Source organism: Melanostigma gelatinosum, assembly GCF_949748355.1.
Source record: "Melanostigma gelatinosum genome assembly, chromosome: 10".
In the NCBI taxonomy this organism is placed as follows: domain Eukaryota; kingdom Metazoa; phylum Chordata; class Actinopteri; order Perciformes; family Zoarcidae; genus Melanostigma; species Melanostigma gelatinosum.
In genome coordinates this window covers 20,805,694-20,818,849 of record NC_136643.1, presented here as the reverse complement: position 1 = coordinate 20,818,849, position 13,156 = coordinate 20,805,694, and the positions used below count along the sequence as shown (strand labels likewise).

Below are 13,156 nucleotides of genomic sequence, written 5' to 3'. Positions count from 1 at the left end.
CATTCATTGCCTTTAAAGTAGAACTAACATCCATTTGTACCCGTTAACAGAACACAGACACAGTGTCTATCGTTTCAGGTTAGCTTGATCAATGGGTATTCCCTCAAGTAGTTCTGAATAATTAATATGGATTTAAAACCTATATTTCATCTCTTTATCTTCATAGGGACTGGAATAGTGAATTGATTGATTATGTGCCCAATACCCATGACAAAATGAATTGATCCAACACAACTATTCCCACAAGCAAGCAGAGGGCATCGTCGTAAATCATCACACATACGTATATACTGTAGGTATCCACCCATGTATTACCTGGCCGCTGCCTTGTGTACTTCTTATTGGTTTTCTGCTGCAATCATCATAAGGCATGTGGATGCTAAACTAGTCTGAAATCCAACATCTGTTTGCAGGATGCACTTTGAGGCATCAGCCTGCCGAGTGGGTCCCGCAGTGGATTAATGTGTCAGGAGAGGAGGGGGTGGGGGAAGCGATAATTGCAGGACAGGTGGATTTAGTGAGTCTGGCAGACAATTATCAGCACTTTGTCATGGTCCTGCCACCAGCCCTGACATTACCTGTCTTTAATAGGCTTTAATTAGCCTGGGAAATTTCATTTACCCAAGACCAAGAGTGTAGAAACCAAAAGCGTCGAGAAAAAAAAAGAAGAAAAAAAAATGTGGAAATACAAAATCCGTCTGGAGTTTTAATGAGAAGTGGGAGCTACATTTGAAAATGTCATACATTTCCCAATTGCACAGCAGGCTTAAATTGACTGACTTTTGTGTAAAAGTGGGTATAACATTCAGTCTTGTAAATGGTGAAATGTGCTTTGACTTCAACCATCAACACATGAAATTTCATAAATTGTGTTGATTGCGTATATCCAGGGTTCTTAGACTAGGGCATGTGCCACTGACTAATCACATGGCAATTATTTCCGTCCATGTTACTTCATTTGCTGTATCTCATGTCTTTCCCCGTCGGCTGTAAATGATCCTGTCACATTCGACACGAGGAGAGGTGTATGTACGATCAGGACATTACTGAATCACAGCTGATCTATGTCGATGTTTTAGTTCTACTCCCTTTGTGCAAATGCTGTGTATTAATGTGTAACTCTAAAACTAAACGTGTTTACTTGTGGCTTCAGAGTAAACAATGTCAATTTATTCAAATTTTTCCAGAGAAATATATCAATGAGTATACTTGTTCCTTACTTTTGGTGTTTGTTAAGCAATATCATGTAGATATATGTCATATTAATTGCTTGTAGTTATAGATTGCTTTGATTTCCATTTTTGTAATCCTTGCAGATTGTGCTTATTTTGATTTCCTTGCTTAATCTTGTTTCAACGGTTTCCCCCTGTAAAATAGAACAACAACAAAAAAAGAGCATTGCTGTGTGCATAGTGTAAGTACAAATGTTCATTTGGGAATATTTGATTTCATCGGGGGTTCATTTTGTTAAAAATGAAATTGTAAAGATCAACTGAGGTTTCTATGTCATTAAACCTTATTTGAACTTGGCTCACAGCATGTTGTCGCACTGAGTCAGCTCCAGTCTGTCGGCGCTCACGGTTGTCTCCTTTCATTCCTACAAGGACTTCTCAACGGGATAAACACACCATTTTAAGAGGTACATTTCAGTGTAGCTTTTTAATGGGCAATAAATCTGTGTCCACAGGCGTGGATGATACCAGAGGTACACTTCAGGGAGCACATCCATTTTGTTGCGGCCATCAGTGACAGGGGTCTTTTCATCACTTCCATTACTCTTATCTGATCAGGGTGAAAGGCACCCACTCCTCAGGCATCAAGTCACACCGGGTTTTCCTGCTGCACACATCCTGATCCTTGGAAAACTCAGGAATATGCACGTATATTTCATCAGTGGCGATATTATCGCACACTCAAATAATAGACATTTTTTTAGCTGCCCATGTTGACAGTTCACACCAATAATTCAAAAAAATGATGTATATCCTCATACAATTTACTAAGAGGAAAATATCCATTGAATAAGTCCATTGTAAGACTCAGTACTGTTCAAACCAATAATACTTTGTCACATATTTAGAGCAGCAGGGTTACAGTGTACTTCATCAGCGGTACCTGTAAGGTTTCCTGGGTCTCTGGACTGACAGTCATCAGACAACATTTATTGGAATGGAAAAAATGCATATTTCCTGGAACACAGAAACAAAACATGTTGCATTTGAAGCTGTTAATGAGCTAAAGAGTTCATCACAAAATACCTCCTGGGCTGCATTGAGATTAATAGTGTTTCTTTTATCACTTATTTATTGTGGCAACGGTTGTGTCCACTATATCAGACCGGTCTGCTGCAGATTCACATGACACATAGAAATTGACCAATTTTATCAAGCCCGTATTCATATTAATCTGTCTAAAGCCTGGCCCAGTTTCATTGTCCACTGCCTGTTTAACAAACTCATTTCCTACGATGCAAACGACAGAACAAATTTTCAATTGTGCCGATGCCACTGCGGGCAGGCGTTGTCTTTCAAGTGTAACAGCCAGCGGAGGAAAGCGAAAAGAGGAAGATAAAAGGTTGGAGAGGCGTCCTAAAGCATCGATGGTATCGGGTCTCCTCCTAGGATTCTGTGCTGAGAGGGGCGGACGAGGATCAGCAAGCTGCTGATGAAGAAGTCTCTGTTCCAGCAGGAAAGAGCAGCCTCGCGTTCACGTTAATTAGAGCTTGTGCCGAGCATTCACACATAAAACAAGAGGGGGGGGAAAAAACGTCTTTCATGTGGCGTAAAAGGTTCGACATTAAACATGTTACTATGCTCCGGTTTAAGAACATTTCCTTTTGATTATCACAGTGCTGTTTTCTAATCTCATTAAAAGGAAACTAGTGGAGACAGAAAAAAAACAAAACAATCACCTCAGCCTGACTCATCCATAAACATGACCAAAGGAAAGGAAACCGTATGAATTATAATCACCCTTCCTTCGACTGTCACATTGATTTAAAAAATAAAAAAACCCTGGGCTTCTTCAGACTGCTGGAAAATGGTTTAATGGGTTAATGCAGGCATTCTTGCAGACCACAACTTCGTCTTTTCTGCTTCCAAACAAAAAGAAGTTTCAACATCTCAACATGACTCTGAATGATGAGCAATATCATGTAAAAACGATGCTACTCTTTTAATTTACAAAATCCTCTGAAGTGTCGGTCACACCACACTACATACGAGACGGACTGAATAAACATGACAACCCCCCCCTCCCCCCCCATTCAAACACAGAATAACATTGCCAGTAGAAGTGATGCTCAGCATCCTACGAATGTCCAAAGCATGTTAGAGGACGTTCTTTTTGCACAGACTCAAATTCATTTCATTCTACACAAATGTGTCAGATAATTGCAGAAAATAAAACTGTTAAAAAACAAAATTGGTACTTGGACACTTTCGTTGACAATAACATGACCATGCATTAGTCTCTCCACTTTTAGTTACCACAATATATTGAGAATATATAATATTTGCAAGTTGGCAATACTAAAGACAGAAATTCTCAAAAATTTAATCTAGAACAGTTCACAGACGTATGATCTGGAATATGTCATTCAAATGGGAGGCGGAGTAAATACTTCCAATGTTTTCATATAGCAGGGCCAAAGTAGAGACACTTTTCCGTCTTAACGTGAATTGGAAGGACTGATGCTGGGTCTTCATAATGGCAGATTACAATTTTTCCCCACAAATATGCAATAGAACACTTTGTTGTCCACTGGTCTTCTGAAGATGGTTCAACTGTCATTTACATAGAAATGGTGCCATCAATATGGGGCATACACATATTTTAAAAAGTGTAAAGAACTGACCTTGCACTGAAAGTGTTCATGCTTTTTAATGTCTAGTCACAAAACGGGCTAAACATTACAAATATATAATATTTCCCATTTAGTTAAACCTTTGTTACGTTCCTATAGAACTCCATATCAAAATGACTATTCATGGGAACTAGTGCAACCTGGAGGTGGCCTGGTCTTTGTGACAAGGCAGGCACAGAGTAAAATAGACAAAGTACTCTGGAGCAGCTCCAGAGCAATGGCAGATATATTAAGGCCATTTTTAAAATTACAGGAAAAAAAAAACAAAAAAAAAAACAACAGTAGCAGACAGCTTGTCTTGCTACCCGGGCTGAAACGGAATTCAGTTGGGGCAGCAAAGCAAGCAAGCGACACCAATTTTACCAATTTTTTCTTTCCCCCAATCCATTGATGTCCGCGTGCCAGCCTCCCCCAAAATCCCTGGCCAGAAAGCTCCACTCTTCGTTTATTCAAGTGTGTTCAGTTTTGGTGGAAATAAAAGAGTGGTATCCTCACTAGTCCGTCCTTTGAAAACCCACGCTTCACACCTCCAGTAAAGTCCCGGGGCACAGTCAGGCAGTCAGGACTGTTTTAGACGCTTCCTGGGAAGACCAAAGGGTGGGCACTGTGCTGACGCCAGGGCACGAAAGGCCTCGGCTACCAAGTGAGGATGGGATTGGATCATTGACTTCCAGCCTGCAGTCTCCATTATGTCTGTAGCATGACTGTAAGCACAGGCGAAATGAAGTTAACGCTAAGACATGAAAATGTGCACATTAAAAATCAATGAACATAAATGAGACCGTAATGACGAAGCAAATAAGGGGGCACTTGATTTGCGAGTTGCACGGTAAACTTGAAAAAAAGAAAAAGGGGGCCATGAGTGCTTTCTGCGCAAAACACTGCAGAATTAGAACGTCAACAAACATGGAAATAAGTTCAACATTTCAAGGTGTCCTATGACAACACACTATATCATCTGGACGGAAAAAATAATCCCATCGCGACCACCTGCCTTCTTTTTTTTTTTTTTTAATTCTGCAAATATTCCATTTCCAGGGTTTATCCAGGTACGAGTCTATTAATAACTTGGATACAAAGATATGGAGCTTCAAACTGAAGAGGCAAATAGCACTCCGTCTGCCTGGGCTAAAACAATGAATTCTAATGCATCTGGTTTGGGGGGGGAAGAGATAAGAGGGTGTTATTAATCTTGTGTCACATATATCAGCTAATTACATACTTGCTATTCCAGTTCTTTCCATCTTTACAGCCCAGCTGTCTCAGGACACTGCACCTATGGCAAGGAGATAAAAAGGTAAGCATTCAGGGCGGGTAAACAGAAATGGCAGCAGGAATTTATCACTCGAGGTTTGTTGTTTTTTTTTGCGATACTTGCCTGTTGATAAAATCTATGGCTTGTGCTTTGAGCTGCTCGGCGCTGTGCAAGTCTGCTAGGATGAGGGTGTCGGCCACATTCTCCACGGAAAGGCTGTTGCACAAGGCCTCTTCACACATGACCTTTAAACGCTCCAGAGCGTACTGGGATGGGGGGGGGGGGGGGGGGGGGGGGGGGCGGACAAAAAGCTGTGGTTACGGCCTGGATGCAAAGTGGATCCCCATGGTCTGAGGTTTTCCCTCAACTCTTCTGAATACACATTAAAGCTACAGCTGCGATGGGTTCAACTCTACTAGAAAGAGAGAAAAAGCAGGTTCCTTTCATTTGTACTGCGATCTTAAAAAACCAGGAACTACCGTATTTCACCATACAGTCTATGTGATGCATCAGTGAAGCAATTATTGGGATGATTTTTGAGGGGGAAGTAGGGTTGTTGCTCAATATTCTGGTCAGTAAACACCAATCCATCAAATTTAAGTTGAGTGCTGTAGTCATAATACAGATAACGTGCCCTAAAACAGGGGAACTCATCATAGGTCATAGGGTGCTTCATAGTACAGTCCCAAGAAATATTGCTTTGCATATATTTAAAGCTGCACTTATTAGAAATGCAAAAATACTACTCACTTTATCTGCAGCTGCCAGCAAATTGTCTGCCATCTTCTCCAGGTTCGGGGCTTTTCCCGTATAAATGAAGCCCATCATTTCCTTAAAGACATCTGGGTCTACGTCACTGATGTCAACACGGTTCTGCAAGAGAAGACAACGAGGTTTCTGTGCGACTCATTTCAACTTGGCTGCTAACAAATATTCCAGAAAAGAAGCAATAATTACTGTACATGTAGGAGGTGCAGCGTAACATGACTCGTAACAAACAAGCAGTTGTAACGAGTTGTTCTTACCTTTTTACTCTCCTCCATTTCATGTTCAAACATAGCATTAAAGACTGGTGACCTCGCTGTCGAAGAAATAAACAGAACACAACTAAATATATCGAGCAGTCGACATCTTATAAAGCACGTGAGCACACCAAATCAACATTGTGTGACAAATGGAAGCTTTGAGAATGAGCGCTAGATATATATATTTTATGGATTAAGCACAAAACATCAGTGTTGAACTATGACAGTCTTAGAAGCTAAATCCATAGAGCTCCACTTTGTCAGCGTGTCTCCACCGTGTCTAATGGAGAGCCGCTGGAGAGGAGAGCCAGCGTCTCAATCTCCTGGATTCGACAGTCATCTGGGTCAAGCAGGGCCAAGCAGAGGTAGTGGGGGGGGATTAGAGCCCACTGCAGAACTGGGCCGCTACAAATCAAGTTGGAATACAGGCCCGCCGTAGCCTTTTGAGGTACTTCCATCAAGAAAGGGGCACGGCCATGTCTTGCTAGGGCCATTTTAAAAAGGCTTCTCTCCTGGTTCGCTACTTGCTAAAGTGTTTTGGAAGCTGGGGACGGTCTTACCTGCAAGGATGGATTTGTGGGCTTTGAACTCCTGCCCTCCCACATAGAGACTGCAGTCTGTGAAGCGTGAACACTCCCACAGGTTCCCCAGGTCATCAGACAGCTGACACTCTGGCACCTTCAGCATGTTCATGTTGGACTGGCCCGAAATGTTAACCGAGTCCTGGACAACGCTTACCTGTATGTGACAAACATCAGTGAGAGGACTGTCTCACCAGAGCTAAACATCCGGACATATCCAGCGGCGAATGGTGTTGTTACTGCACCGGGAGAACCGCCTCATTTTGTTTTTAATTTGCTCCTTTTCAAGCACTTTTTCAAGATTGAGGAACCTACAATGGGAGGGACTCTGAACACTCGGAAAACCACAATTAATTAACTTTGCTGAATCACCTAATTGCTGAGGAAAGGCATTTTGTCTTTAATTTGGAAGCAATTTGTTTATCAAAGTGGCAATTTCCCTGAAATTGTTGAATCTCTGCAAGTGCTGTCTGGCACGCTGCCGGGTCCTGGCAGTATTTGGGCCAAATGCATTTACAGCAAAACCCATTTTTGTCCATTGAAAGAACATTTCAGGAGATATTTATTCTTCCTGACAAACTGAATTCAATTATTTTGAAAAGCAAGCAAGGTGGAGGAGGCATTTCACTTCCACGGAGCTTAATGTCATTTGAAGCAAATGCCAACGGCACGTTTGTAGTTAATGGCACGACGGCTTACACTCAGGGGTGAACTGATCACAACAAGAATTAAGAGACTCCGGCCTAGATTCAAATAAGGTCACACTCGGGGTATGATATTTCAATCCAACGGTGATTTTTGACGCTTTCATCGAAAAATCAATGCAACGATTCAGTAATTTCTTTGCCGCATCAAACACGACAGAACCTCAGCAACAGTGTGCACGTGTGGCTCTGTGATATCATTTTGCTATGTTGGTCAATTTACAGCATACGTGAAGAGAAAGACGGCACCCTGTGTTAATTAAAGAATGAATAGAAAGCAAAAGTAGAATTACCTCACAGAACAGGGTGAGCTTGTCATCTGGTAAGAGTCCATTGGCTTCATCGAGGAGGAAATCTCTCCTTATGAATTTTTTGAAGCCCCAGTCTTTGCCTTGGACAAATCTATATGCTCTTTGGCTTTCTGTGACGAGAAAAAAATAATAATAACGCAGAGTTGATCGTGCCAAAAAAAAAGGTTAGGGATGAAAAGTATACTAAATGTTCAGCTCAGCGGATGTGGTGAGGTTCTGATTGGCTGTACTCACCCATCGCTTTTGTCTCTTCTCTTTTAGCGTTCAACAAAGAAAACTTGAACTTTGCTCTGACTTCACTTTTTGGACAACTAACAAGAAGTAAATACAATGACAGATAATCTTTGCTTTCATCATCAAGTCCCTTAGGATTGACTCGCAGACACCTGGCAAGAAGGAAAAAAGAGAACACGGCACATCAGCAAACATTACAAACTAGAACGGAGACAGACTTAACGGCTTTTGTCACTTTTGCGAGAACACAAGACGATGATGAGCCTTCGGGGGCGATTCTCGCTTGCTGTGAGAGACTAATTATCACTTGTGTGCAAAAGTTCCCAAAGTAAAAGTAAAACATGCAGACTTTTCAATAGCATCCGTAGGAATACAAGGACATGACACTGGAGGAGATTAAAATGGGACGGATAGATTCATGGAAGCATGAATGTACTCACCATTTCATCTTGTCATTAGGGCCAGAGGAGAAGGTGGAGCTCTTCAGCACCTCCCCCATTTCTTCTCTGCAAAAACTAAAGTTGTTTATGGTCCACATGTAGGAAAACTTCACCACTTTGACCTCGGAAGAAAATAAAATGCAGAAACTTCAGCCTTTTGAAATACAGTAAAAATAAAAGAATTGATGAATAAATTACTTTCAAAAGGGTCTTTTTTTAAAGTTACAGTAATTTGAATTAAATAGACTCAGCATAAGACTTTCTGACATGTCTCAGTAGCATCTACGCACGTGTAAATAATCAAATTAATGAAGGCAGAATTCCATTTGGCTGCTTTTGTTTTAGGGTGGTAGTATTGTTCATGCTGGAACTGAATGGAACTGAGCCATTGCTAAATGTATTATTAACGCCTGTGCCGTGGCAGGTCAAATTGCCTGCTGCAGAAAATGCCTACTAACAAAAAGAAAGTAAAATAAGAAGCTGGGAATGAAATATCAGCAGCGTGATATGATTTGAAACTATTGAATGAGCCATGTAAAACAGGATCAACTCCATCACCTTTGGTGTACAGCACATGATTGAATGAGTTTAGTTCTGCACATACCTGTGTGTAACACCAGCTCTCTGCCACAGGTCCACTTGACATCTCCCCAGGAGGAGGAGGGGTGGGAACCCGTGACATCACTGGCTTCGGAGTACCACTCACTTTCGTCCTTTAAGCACTAATCATTCAAGGAAACGAAAAGGTTACATTCATTCTGCATAAATTACACATTGGTAATACATTCACAATTCATCAGAATAAGCCTCAGAAAAACCTACTGAAAAAAAAACCCTTCAGATGATTTGAATCTGCTGATTATTACCAAATATAGTCCGCATTCTCACTGTATCCTGAAATCTTGTACTTCGATGAGAGCAACGTTTGGAGACATGTTTAACTCTGGGATAGGAGGAAACAATGCAAATCCCTTCGACTGCAGGTTTTAGGATGTGTCGCGATTAGTATTGCAAATGTATCCATGCTACATAGGAAATGATGTGCTCTGTGGTTATGTAAAAAAAAAAAAACAGTGCTTACTTCAATGTTGAATGGACAAACAAGACAGTGTCTGTCATTTCACAGTCCTAGACTATGTGGCCATGTACACGCCCAACATCCTCACGTCTGAAGCAAAGCTATTCTCAACCAACCAAACGACAGTGATGACATATTGCATACAAGGGTGTGTTTTGGCAGTCAGGGTTGTTGAAAAAAGCCCAACAAGAAACCAAGTCAACTTTCATATGCTTGAGAATGAAAATATGTGCGTGAAAAGGAAATAATAAATAAAATAAATAGTCAGGTACCCATGAAAACATTGAAAGAGTTCTTGCTTACTTTAACTTAGGCTCATAGCTAACGATGCTAACAGCGCAAACTACGATAGTGCCGACAGAGCCAACTGGGTTTACCTGAGGGGGAACCTCGGGGTGGGCGCTATGCTTCCACCACAGTTATCAGCTGTAACGGGCATATGAGCGCAGTAGTGCAGTACAGCGGCGGTGAGCTAACTAGTGGAGCACGCTCACATGCACAAACATGCACTAAATGCACGCTTGGCTGGCCCGGCTATGTCAACAAAGCAAGCAGAAGCTCGGATAACAACACACGCAGAGGGAGAGCGACTTCATTCTCTTCAGGTAGACATTAATCCAAAATATCTTTACATAACAAATAGCTGTTTGCTGCAATATTAATGTTTAGAATGTCAAACACAGCTCCTTTCACAATGACACCCGAGGATACATTACGTTACATCATTTTGCAAAGATTTTCTACTGATTGATTTAGATAATGAGCAGAGGAAGAAGGACACACATGGATTGCTATCGTGGCAGTTCAACTGGAAATATACTGTTGAAAAACAACTTCTCATGTCACAACGTGAACACGTTGAGGCAAATTTGGTAGTTACTTGACAGTGATGCTCAGCAACCTCTGCATAGGCCAAGTAGTCAGTTACAGGGTAGGCTACAGCTAATAAGCCTGTTTGTATTCAAGAAAATTAAACTAAATTGTTGATTTAGTCATAACAGCCATTTTTAATGTGCAAACGTGCTAATTTCATTTAATTTAAGCGGCCCAACTCTTAATCCAGCAGCATGTCAAAGTAAACACAAAATCTGCTATGTTCAGACACGTGCGCTATAATAGCAGAATCGCATTTGCAAGTATTTCATGTCCCCTCATCCCTTGACACTAAGGGGACACATCCCCCTTTGTGGGCACATTTCATTTCACCTTTCTCACAAAGTGAAGTTCATATCAAGGCCTGTAAACCCGCTGATCGAGCCATCTCACAGTCACGCATTCCAATGGATCCTTAAAATAAAAAAAAAAAGGTATAAACTTGGTCGGGAATTATTTTTTGGCAAACTGGCTAACGAGGATAGAGGCACAAACCTACAAATGTCAGACGATTGTATCTGCACACAGCGTTTTAACAGACTGTACAAAGACAAATTACTTGCATGATGCAAGAATCACAAAAAAAGTGTCTATGCCAAGAGGATATGAAGGCAGAGAAGTGATGAAACTGCTGCTCTCTTCCCCAGAGTTCACTCCCCGTCTGTGCGAGTGTCCTACCATGTGATTTACAATATACACTGCAGAATCCCTGGTTCTCAGAGCAACAATCAACTCACATGTAATTACCGTTTGTTTTTGTGTGTGTGTGTACTTACTTTGCCACTTTACAGCTTTTTTCCCTTTGTTTACATAAAACATAACTTTTCCTCCTCTTCGTATTAAGTTAAGATTCTGTTAGAGGCTATAACTATTTAAATTGTTAGATAATGTGCAAATAAAACATGTAAGCAGGGACTACAACAAGGACATTTAGTGTCTTTGCATATAAATCCCATGAAGTATCGTCATTGGAATGAATGAACAGACCTGAAGCTAAACTTCTTTTGCAGTACACTGCAGCAACCGAACCACCTTTAGCTATAATCCTAACTATGACAACTAAATCATGCAGCCTCAGCAAGGAAATGAAACCTCCTAATCACCTCTTAAATGGTTGAAATGTACAGAGATGCAGTTGTTCTAAGTTATCACAGGATCCTCCATGGCCCCATCTTCATGTTCCACTCTAGGAAGACAAATAAACAAACATATATTAGACATAGCACATGTACTTGCTCAACCTTTTATCCACTAACGATACTGAAGCATCTAACAATAAACCAGACCTGTCAGATTCTAGGGACATTAATTATCCAACTGACAATAAAGTGATATTCCTAGGAAATTGGAGCTTTCAAAATAGTCAAGTCAACGTTGTTTTAAAAATGAAGGCAACAGTTAATGTTTAGATAGTTGATAGTTGAGTGTAAGCTTTAGGGATGCTAGATATTATGTGTTATGCCATATTGTATGCGCTAGGAAATGACTGTTCGGCCTGTCTGTTAAATTAGCCAACTCAAGAATCACCTGCAACTTTGTTTGGCAAACAGATTAGCTGGAGTCGTGCAGCCTCGCCTTAAACAAAACAGATATGATGCTATCCGAAGAAGCATCTAGCTAGTTCGCGTCAACTTAGTTGAAAGTTCAACGATCATACATTTACTTAACGTCACAGCTTACTTTAGCCTGTACGCTATTTGAGATGCGCGCGGATGTGACTACAAACCATCGATATATCAGTAGAAAGCAACAGCTCAATGTTAGCGACACATCAGCTACATTGTCAACACTCATTTCCAAAACAATCATTATTATCGCTTAACGATATCACTTCACTAGTCCTTTACAACGTTAGCTAGTTTAGCTAACGGTACCCAAGAATAGTTGCGTTGATGTGAAAAGGAAAACAATTACATTCTGCGAATCTGTCAGTTCTATGAGCAATACGTATTTGGCTAACCAAAGCTAACATGAATGTCCCCACTAGCTAGATTAATGTTAACTTCACTTTAGCCTTAACGTTGTACCGCAAATGCAGCTAGCACCGATCAGCTATCTTAGCACAAACCATGTTACCATTAAATCTGTCCACATATTACCAGGCTGACATACGTTACTCATTGTTGCAACACAAACTAGCTGAGGACACCTTAAGTTGAATTGGTAATGTGCTGTTTACACCCCGCATCACCCGGTGTAAAACAAAGGGCCTCCACTGATTCCTGTGACAGGATGCTAACTAACCAAGCTAACTCAAACCCTCACGTTTTGGTACAATCTGCTGCTGGGAAAACAACAGCGGCTAACTAGCAGCTAGCCAAAGCTAATCTCTGCACTGACTGCTCACAAAAAGTTTAAAAAGACATAGTGGCGGCGTACCTTTCAATTTCATACTTCCATATATATCGAATAACGCATATAGCTTTGTGTCACAGTCGCTCCTTTCACCCTCCGTTACTTTAAACTCTTTTTCACTCAGTCTCTTCACAAGGTTTCTTTGTCTAATTTATATCTGTGCTAGCTTACATCTGTCTAGCTGCCTGGTAGCTTAACAGGCTAGAAAATATATGTATTGCGCATGCGCGGAATTTGGATAACATCCTGCTTCATCTCAAGTTATCATGGATACCTGATCCAGACAATAAAATCAACAATAATAATAACTAGAAAATGCATTTCCTGCTGAAAATGCGTTGGAATGCTGAAAATAGATATCCAATTAAAAAAAAATTGCAAAAAGCTGAATAATTCAAAAAGTTGAAAGATTACAAATATGAAGTTATGTCACCC

At 40.8% G+C, this 13,156-nt stretch overlaps 1 protein-coding gene across 2 annotated transcripts; it reads right to left on the bottom strand.

Moving 5' to 3' along the window:
- Nucleotides 1-3,024: 3,024 nt before the first annotated feature.
- Nucleotides 3,025-12,893, bottom strand: spopla (speckle type BTB/POZ protein like a). Of its 2 annotated transcripts, XM_079277334.1 has the most exons (13): nt 12,746-12,893; nt 11,470-11,552; nt 10,700-10,780; nt 9,020-9,137; nt 8,416-8,537; nt 7,976-8,127; nt 7,724-7,851; nt 6,706-6,883; nt 6,146-6,201; nt 5,871-5,993; nt 5,244-5,386; nt 5,088-5,141; nt 3,025-4,569 (listed from the first exon to the last, which is right to left on the bottom strand). In XM_079277334.1, the coding sequence occupies exons 4-13, from the start codon at nt 9,095-9,097 to the stop codon at nt 4,425-4,427; spliced, it is 1,179 nt and encodes a 392-aa protein (XP_079133460.1). In that variant the 5' UTR covers nt 9,098-9,137; nt 10,700-10,780; nt 11,470-11,552; nt 12,746-12,893; the 3' UTR covers nt 3,025-4,424. The 2 variants fall into 2 exon arrangements, with proteins under 2 accessions (XP_079133460.1, XP_079133459.1); XM_079277333.1 differs by lacking the exon at nt 10,700-10,780.
- Nucleotides 12,894-13,156: the final 263 nt, after the last annotated feature.

Excerpts from the sequence above, each read along its gene's own strand:
- spopla (XM_079277334.1), bottom strand. The coding sequence starts at position 9,097 with ATGTCACGGGTTCCCACCCCTCCTCCTCCTGGGGAGATGTCAAGTGGA. Across the intron at positions 5,994-6,145 it reads AAATGGAGGAGAGTAAAAAG|AACCGTGTTGACATCAGTGA; the intron begins GTAAGAACAACT and ends CTTCTCTTGCAG. Across the intron at positions 5,142-5,243 it reads GCCATAGATTTTATCAACAG|GTGCAGTGTCCTGAGACAGC; the intron begins GCAAGTATCGCA and ends TCCTTGCCATAG.